A 10,000-nucleotide genomic window follows, 5' to 3' on the forward strand; every position below is an offset into this window, starting at 1 on the left:
TACACACACAGATGAATGTGAATGATGTAAGTGTGTGTGTGTGTTTTACTTTGGTCAGTCTTTGGTGTAGAGCCGCTCCAAACGTCACTGGAGCAGTACGGCACAAACCTAGACACACACACACACACACACACACACACACACATTTTTTTCACAATATTTTTTATTCAACCTTTAATATCTGATTTCTCCATTATTAAAATAGTAAACAATATAAAAGAGTAAAATCCCATATCAAGCATCATGCTGTCACAGTAACAGTGGGGTCTTACACAGTGTTTGCGTTCCACCAGTGTGGATTTTCTTCTGGTTGTGGAGACAGAATCCCAGTTCCTGAACACACACACACACACACACACTTTTACATTACAGGATTAATACTTTTAAATACTTTTATATTATATACACACACACACAAATATATATATATATATACCACATCCCAAAGGTGCTCTATTGGATTGAGCTCTGGTGACTGTGGAGGCCATTTGAGTACAGTGAACTCATTGTCATGTTCAAGAAACCAGTCTGAGATGATTGGCGCTTTATGACATGGTGCGTTATCCTGCTGGAAGTAGCCATCAGAAGATGGAGACACTGTGCTCATAAAGGGATGGACATGGTCAGCAACAATACTCAGGTAGGCTGTGGCGTTGACACCATGCTCAATTGGTACTAATGGACCCAAAGAAAATCTCCCCCACACCATTACACCACCACCAGCAGCCTGAACCGCTGATACAAGGCAGGATGGATCCATGCTTTCATGTTGTTGAGGCCAAATTGTGAGCCGAGCATCTGAATGTGTCAGCAGAAATGGAGACTCATCAGACCAGGCAACGTTTCTCCAATCTTCTATTGTCCAGTTTTGGTGAGCCTGTGTGAATTGTAGCCTCAGTTTCCTGTTCTTAGCTGACAGGAGCGGCACCCGGTGTGGTCTTCTGCTGCTGTAGCCCATCCGCCTCAAGGTTGGACGTTGTGTGTGTTCAGAGATGCTCTTCTGCAGACCTCGGTTGTAACGAGTGCTTATTTGAGTTACTGTTGCCTTTCTATCAGCTGGAACCAGTCTGGCCATTCTCCTCTGACCTCTGGCATCAACAAGGCATTTGCGCCCACAGAACTGCCGCTCACTGGATATTTCCTCTTTGTCGGACCATTCTCTGTAAACCCTAGAGATGGTTGTGCGTGAAAATCCCAGTAGATCAGCAGTTTCTGAAATACTCAGAGCAGCCCGTCTGGCAGCAACAACCATGCCACGTTCAGAGTCTCTTAAATCCCCTTTCTTCCCCATTCTGATGCTCGCTTTGACCTGCAGCAGATCCTCTTGACCATGTCTACATGCCTAAATGCAGAGAGCTGCTGACATCTGATTGGCTGATTAGACATCTGTGTTAACGAGCAGTTGGACAGGTGTACCTAATAAAGTGGCCAGTGAGTATATACACACATACAAACATGCAATATATATATATATGTGTGTATGTAATAACCCTTTAAATTCAATATGTTTATCCGTATCTAATATGTATATTTCTCAGTGAATATAGACAGTCTATATAATGTCTCAGTAATATAATCGCTCAGTCTTTATTGACTGTATTAAATCATGTTTAATAACTCTGATTAATGAAACTGCTTCAGATTCAGTGTTCAGCTCTACTTTGGATTTATTCATTCAAAATGTGCCCAAGTCCACTGTTTTCCACATTGCAGTGATCACAGAACACCTGGCTGTACTCGAGAACTCAGGATACACACAGGTCAGAGGTCAAGCAGACGTGACTGACCTGTTCTGGTGGGAGGCCAGTTGCTGGAGCTCATCAGTCTTCTCATGCTCTCATAGCGACTGTCACAGGTGTGTTTGCTAAAGCAGTACCATCCACCTGAACAACACACACACACACACACACACACACACACACACCATCACAAACACATAAACCCTCATATCCACACACACAATTAAATACACACAGAGTAGGACACAAACAAACTGTCAGATACACACAGACAACTCCATATACACACATCAGATACACACAGACAACTTCATATTACACCATCAGATACACGCAGACAAATACACACACCGTCAGAAGCACACACACACTGTCAGATACACACATACAACTTCATATACACACAGTCAGATACACACACCATCAGAAGCACACACAACTTTATATACACACCATCACATACACACACCGTCAGATACACACTTAAAACGTCATATACACACCATCAGATTTATACACACATACACACCATCAGAAACACACACAACTTCATATACACACCATCAGATACACACACACACATTCTGTCAGATACGCATACAACTTCATATACACACCATCTCAGACACACACACACATACTGTCAGATAGACACACAACTTCAAATACACACACCATCAGATACACACACCATCACAGACACACACACATACTGTCAGATACACACACAACTTCATATACACACCATCACAGACACACACACACACATACTGTCAGATACACACATCTTTATATACACACCATCAGATACACACACTGTCAGATACACACTTAAAACGTCATATACACACCATCAGATTTACACACCATCTCAGACACACACACACATACTGTCAGATAGACACACAACTTCAAATACACACACCATCAGATACACACACCATCACAGACACACACACATACTGTCAGATACACACACAACTTCATATACACACCATCACAGACACACACACACACATACTGTCAGATACACACATCTTTATATACACACCATCAGATACACACACTGTCAGATACACACTTAAAACGTCATATACACACCATCAGATTTACACACCATCTCAGACACACACACACATACTGTCAGATAGACACACAACTTCATATACACACACCATCAGATACACACACCATCACAGACACACATACACACACATACATACTGTCAGATACACACACAACCTCAAATACAAACTTTTTATACACACCGTCAAATATACAAACACAACTTCATATACACACCATCAAATATACCCACCATTAATTACACACTGTCAGACACACACACACACACACACACAGGTGGTCACTCACCCTCCAGGAACACCAGCCACCTCCGGCTGCCTCGAGACTCCTTTATATAATAGCTGAATGAGAACACACACACACACACACATTAGGTGATGATGATGAGGATGTTTGGTGCTCTTCATCATCATCATTTAGTGCTGATCAACACACAGCAGTTTACAAAACACTGATTAAATGATGCTATGAGGACAAAAACTACAATCCCATGATGCACTGCGCACGACACAGTCAATGAGAAATATCAAGCTCTTCATTTAGCACAATGTTTTGAGAGCCTTGATTATGTCATGTGGGCGGAGCTAAAGATTACTTTGGGACACTTTGCTCACTGCGACTCTCTAATTGGTGGATTTCCTGCACGGCATCATGGGTAGTGTAGTTTTTTTCTCCGTTATTTTGGTGTTATCAGTTGTTTTGGCCTGTTTATGTATATAAGAGAGGAGATCCATGCTCTTTTGACTTCCAGAACTCTCTATGTGGGTCAGTGCAGGTCAAATTCCAGCGCTGAGATGCAAAATGATTTACAGATTTACAGGGTTTGATCTCTGAGATGAAGAGCAGAGCAGAACACACAGCCCTTCTGTAATTATACAGCACAGATCTGCAGACAAACTGCAGTGTGTGTGTGTGTGTGTGTGTGTGTGTGAGGGCTCAGATGTGGGCAGACGTCTATGTGAGGGTATGTGCGGTTATCCCATGTTTGTTTTTGTGTGGTTAAATGTGTGTGTTTGTTTGTTTTTGTGTGTATGTTTGTACCTTGTATTGCTTACATTATGGGGACAAAATGTGTGTATGTGTGTATCTGAGTGAGGGCTCAGATGTATGTTGTTATCCCATGTTTGTTGAGTGTGTGTGTGTGTCCGTGTTTATTTGTGTGTTTACCTTGTATTGCTTACATTGTGGGGACAAAATGCGAGTATGTGTATGTATATATATATATATATATATATATATATATATATATATGTGTGTGTGTGTGTGTGTGTGTGTGTGTGTGCGCACATTATTGTGTGTATATAAATGTTTGTGTTTGTGCATGTACATGTTTATGTGTGTGTATACCTTGTATTCCATACAATGTGGGGACAAAATGCATATGTATGTGTGTGTGTATCTTACATTGTAGGGACAAAGTGTGTGTGTGTGTGTGCGTGTGCGTGTGTGTGTGTGTGTGTGTATAAATGTGTGTGTGTTTGTGTCCATAATGTTTAAGTGTGTCTCTGGGGACAAGGTGTGTGTGTGAGTGAGTGAGTGAGTGAGTGAGGGCTTCAATGTATGTTGTTATCCCATGTTTGTTAAGTTTGTGTGTCTGTGTGTCTTCTATTCAGTACATTGTGGGGACAAAATGAGTGTGTATGCACTCGTTCATGTATGTGCGTTTGCATGTATATGTGTGCCTGTATATGTGTTTGTGCGTCCATGTATGTATATATGTATTTGTTTGTGCTTCTATGTGTGTGCATGTGCGTACCTTACATTGTAGGGACAAAATGTGTGTGTGTGTGTGTGTGTGTGTGTGTGCGCGCATTATTGTGTGTATATAAATGTTTGTGTTTGTGTACGTACATGTTTATGTGTGTATACCTTGTATTCCATACATTGTGGGGACAAAATGCACATATATATATATATATATATGTGTGTGTGTGTGTGTGAGTGTATGTCTATGTACATGTTTATGTGTGTGTATACCTTGTATTACATATATTGTGGGGACAAAATGTGTGTGTGTGTGTGTGTGTGTGTGGGCTCAGATGCATATTGTTATCCCATGTTTGTTGAGTTTGTGTGTGTGTCTACCTTGTATTCAGTATATTGTGGAGACAAAATGTGTGCGTGTGCGTGTGTGTGTGTGTGCGTGTACGTGTGTGTGTGTGTGCGTGTGTGTGTCAGACATGGCTCAGAGCTGCACTCATATAAAGATCAGTGTCTGTGTTCTGGAATCTCTTTGATGTGTTTCGTCTCTGAGGATTTGTGACCTGCTTCTCTCTTCATCAGTAACTCAGAGGCTGACTTTAACAATCATCTCTTTATTATATTAAACCGCTAATATTAAATCAACTTCCACTTTAATGTGAATATAGAATAAACTGTAGTGTATATAGTATATACTGATGAAAGCTGAATTTTCAGTATTCAGTGTCCCATGATCCTCCGGAGATCAGTGAATTGCGCTGTGGACATAAACTGTAGTAAATTAATTTGTCAAGTGGAGCGTGATCTCTCAGTTAATATGCTGTCAGAAGCTGGGGGAGGAACACAAACACGCTTGGAATGTCAGGCAAATATTTTTAAAAGCATCACTTGAGCTCAACCACATCTTTAAAGACTGACTCAGTGGTGAACGTTAGAGTAACAGTGCTGCATCTGATGAGGATTTCTGCATTTAATAGGTAATTTAGTTTTATGGAATTAAAGTTTATTATATTATTTTTTAATTATTGCAATAGCTACAAAGCAAATATTATGTATATAAAAGAGACAGAAATACAGCGCAAACCATAGAGAGACTACGGTTTTACAATAATAGAAATATTAATTAAATCTAAAGGACTATAACATGAGGATAACAAGAAAGAAATAACGAAATAACACATGGAAACCAAGTGCAGATTATTAAACACATAATTAAATACAGTTACTATATATATATATATATATATATATATATATATATATATATATATATATATATATATATATATATATATATATATATACACAACAACAGAATCACCACAACCGATCAATTACTGTAGTTGTTGTGTTTCCATAGCAACGGTAGAATCACCACAACAGATCAATTAATGTAGTTGTTGTGTTACCATAGCAACTGTAGAATCACCACAACAGATCAATTACAATAGTTGTTGTGTTACCATAGCAACTGTAGAATCACCACAACAGATCAGTTATTATAAATGATGCATCACCATAGCAACTGTAGAATCACCACAACAGATCAGTTAATATAGATGATGTATCGGTATAACAACAGTAGAATCACCAAAACAGCTCAATTACTGTGGATGTTGCGTTACCATAGCAACCATAGAATCACCACAACAGATCAATTATTGTAGTTGTTGTGTTTCCATAGCAACGGTAGAACCACCTCAACAGATCAATTAATATAGTTGTTGTGTTACCATAGCAACTGTAGAATCACCACAACAGATCAGTGAATATAGATGACGCATCACCATAGCTATATATATATATATATTTCGTCACCTTGGAATTATAGGGTTCTATCTTCATTCTGAATGATTTTGAGATATTAAGCTTCAAAGTTTTTGCATTCCATAGCAAACAATATGTGTGTAATGTTTGTTTTTTTAAATAAAATGTCTTAAGATGTAAGGAACTTATTAAAAAACATCCAATAATGTAAATAAGTTGTCATTTAATAAGAATATGCCAATAAACTCAATTTTGACAAAAAGATCAGATAGAACCTTATAATTCTAAAGTGATGAGATATATATATATATATATATATATATATATATATATATATATATATATATATATATGTGTGTATATAAATCTATACATCAACACCATTCTGTGTCTTCTCTACTACAGTGATTCAGTGATGGATGATGAATGGATCTGAAATTCCACCAGTACACGACACATGATCTCCAGAAAGACTCACCCCGCAGGTGATCCGTCATTACAGGTGACGGAGGTGTTCTTGAGGATCTGCAGCTTCATCTGGTGCTCCAGCCTCTGAGAGGAGCAGAGGTACAGCGACTGGGCCAGGCTCTTCACCTGCGCCATGAAGCCCTCCACATTTCCCTCCACCGCTGTGAAGTCCAGAGGAAAACTCTCCGGTGTGTGTGTGTGCTGGCCCCGGACCCTGCCGCCCTCCACCGACACCAGCAGGAGCAGCAGCAGCAGAACCCGCCTCATCTCACACAGCAGCTCCTCATCCTCAGTCTGTGTGTGTGTGTGTGTGTGTGAGTGTGTGTCTCACTCTGACCCTCCTCCATTCAACACTCCATGACTTTATACTCCACCACTGGCCAATCAGCTGACAATGCTGGAGGGGGAGGGCGGGGCTCTGTTCTGACAGCCACTCAGCAGAAGGAGGCGTGGCCATGTGACACTCTTGTCCCTTTGATCTGCAGAGTGTGAGTGTGAACATCTGTTGAACTTTGCACAGATTTAAAGTCATTATTTTTCTGTGTTATAATGTGTACTTTGTGTTGCACATATTAGATTGATATAAATAGATATAGTATTTAAAGGCACAGCTCACCCCAAAAAAAACCTTCTTTCTTCTGTTTAGCACAATAGAAGATATCTTGAAGAATGCCTGGCATCCATTGTAGGAATGAGAAATACTACAGAAGTCAATGGGTGTTTTTCCCCAAGATTCTTCAAAATATCCTCCTTTGGGTTCAACAGAAAAACTTTATTTATGAAAATATGTTTATTTTTAGGTGCACTTTCCCTTTAAATTGGGAGTAGAGGGGTTCTTGAGATCAAAACAGAGACATTTAACATTTTAAGAGGGATTTTTGTGTGTTTTACTGGAAAACACATGACTTGAAGTGAATGATAGCGAAGGTTTAGAGAAAAGCTCAAATCAGTCACAGAGTCAGTCATTTTAGGATGCAGATATTGTCAATCTAATATGTGCAACACAAAGTACACAATATAACAGAGAAATAATGACTTTAAATCTGGGCAAAGTTCACCAGATGTTCACACACACACACTCTGGAGATCAAAGGCACAAAAGTGTCACATGGCCACGCCCCCTTCAGTCTCAAAATCAGGCATTTTAGGATGCAAATGTTGTGCTGGAGGGGGAGGGCGGGGCTCTGTTCTGACAGCCACTCAGCAGAGAGGGTTGGTCAGAAGGGGGCGTGGCCATGTGACACCGTTGTCTCTTTAATCTCCAGAGTGTGTGTGTGTGTGTGTGTGAACATCTGTTGAAATTGCACAGATTTAAAGCCATTTTCTTTTTATTCTTCTGTATTGCACACGTGATATTGAGTTCAACCCCTAAAAATGAATCCTGTACTCACACTTTTTGTCCCTTTTTCTTTCTTATGTTGAATATAATAGAAGATATTTTGAAGAATGTTGGATAAAAAGGCATTAACATCAACATTAGGAATGAAAAATACTCCGAATTAAAGAAGAGTAGTGAAGGGAAGCACACAGAGAGTAAGAGGAGCTCAGTCTGATGAAACATTCACACAAAAGTAAACACTACTGCACTTCCTGTGTGTGTGTGTGTGTGGGTGTGTGTGGGTGAGGGTGTGGGTGTGTGTGAGTGGTCCACGGTTGATTTCCTCATGAAGTAACGCAAAACAAATGTAAAAGTTTTGAAATGGAGTGTAGAGGCTCTGAGGAGGAGAGATTTCCCTGATGTGTGTTTGTCGTGGGACGTCCTGCGCTGTGAGGACAGACAGACAGACAGTGGAGCGGCTGCAGCTTTATTTCCGCTGCTGATGGTCTGCATGGATAAAGACGGAACTGTTTGTTCAGACGCTACTCGTTTCCCTGAGGCTCCTGTAATTCAGGTGGAAGAGTGTAGAGAGGAGAAATACACACACGCACACACACACACACACACACACATAAATATACACATCTAAAATGATGTAAAATGCATCTCTGCTGTGTCTAGAGTGTGTGTTTGAGTTTGAGCTGAGAATAGCACACAGATAATGTCCTCTAGCTCTCTGAAACTGACCCTTTCAGGCTCTGATCCCAATTGTGGTGTTTTGGTGACTGTCACTTTAAATGCAAATGAGACTGCATTTAATTGCAGAGGGAGGAGCTACAGACGGCTGTGCGTCAGCATTGCGACAGATGTAAAACAGCAGTGTGTGTGTTGTCGGTGCTGGTCAGGTGTGCTTCAGTGTGTGCTTCTGTCAGTCTATGTCGCTCCTGTCACTGTTTATGTAAAACTCCACATCTATAATCCTCTTAGTCTATGCTGACATTATCTTCAGCAGCTCAAACACTCTAATGGCTAACGGACAGACGGCTGCTTCTCACTCAGGGCTGCTGTTTATGCTAATGAGATGGAGAGATGGGCACTAGTGGGCGGGGCTTGATTGACACAAAGGGAGAATGTCAATCAAAGTGTTTCAGTCATGAAGTCTGATTAGAACAAACACAATTAACTCATGTTGAGCATTAGAGGCTGGATATATTCACACTCCACTGCTGACACACAACTGGGGTTAAACCTCTTAGAAAAGTGATTTCTGCATGACAGCTGCCCTTTAATAACAGTACTGGAGTGTTTGCAGTGGCACAGATAAACAGGCAGCAGATGCAGCTCGTGACAGCGGCTCACACCCGGACGGAGGAATTCATTCCTGGGCTCTTCAAAGGGATGCCAGGCGTCCCACACCTCCAGAGGATCCGTCTCACACACACACACACACACACACACACACGCACACACACCTCCTGCTCAACCAGCCTACGCTAAGAGGAACAACATGGGCTTAAATTAGTGGCAGATGCAGGCGACACCAACCGGCGGCCCCAGAGCCACAAACATCACAGGAATGAGAGATCCAGAGCTTCTTCAGTACGAGGATATTATAGTTTAGGATATTATAGTTTAGTTTAGCAACAGAAATGTGCACTTTATTGCATGTTTGACAAAATCTCAACTGAAACATGAAGAGGGCGGGGCATATAGTTGCTCCGCCCCTTTTAATAATCAGCCAATAACATTGTGTTTTTCTCACAGGTCTGCCAGTGAGATTGAGTTTAGATTCTCTGCCTGAGCCCAAGCCCAGGCTTGACCAGGCCGATATTTCCTGCCACTATATTTGGGTCAGGCCAGGCCATGATCAAGCATTTGTGTTTGTTTGTTATTATTATTAAATATTATATGAATAATTTAG

At 40.7% G+C, this 10,000-nt stretch overlaps 1 protein-coding gene across 1 annotated transcript in view; it reads right to left on the reverse strand.

Moving 5' to 3' along the window:
- The window catches only part of notum1b (notum, palmitoleoyl-protein carboxylesterase b), a 10,840-nt gene extending 3,759 nt beyond the window's left edge, over positions 1 to 7,081 (reverse strand). Inside the window, exons 1-5 of the mRNA XM_056468758.1 lie at positions 6,772 to 7,081; positions 3,114 to 3,166; positions 1,788 to 1,883; positions 273 to 333; positions 50 to 108 (exon numbers count right to left, since the gene is read on the reverse strand). Of these exons, the coding sequence (XP_056324733.1) occupies positions 50 to 108; positions 273 to 333; positions 1,788 to 1,883; positions 3,114 to 3,166; positions 6,772 to 7,028 (526 nt within the window). The 5' untranslated portion in view covers positions 7,029 to 7,081. The remainder of the gene's footprint in view (positions 1 to 49; positions 109 to 272; positions 334 to 1,787; positions 1,884 to 3,113; positions 3,167 to 6,771) is intronic.
- Positions 7,082 to 10,000: the final 2,919 nt, after the last annotated feature.

Source organism: Danio aesculapii, chromosome 11 (assembly GCF_903798145.1).
Source record: "Danio aesculapii chromosome 11, fDanAes4.1, whole genome shotgun sequence".
Classification (NCBI taxonomy): Eukaryota; Metazoa; Chordata; class Actinopteri; order Cypriniformes; family Danionidae; genus Danio; species Danio aesculapii.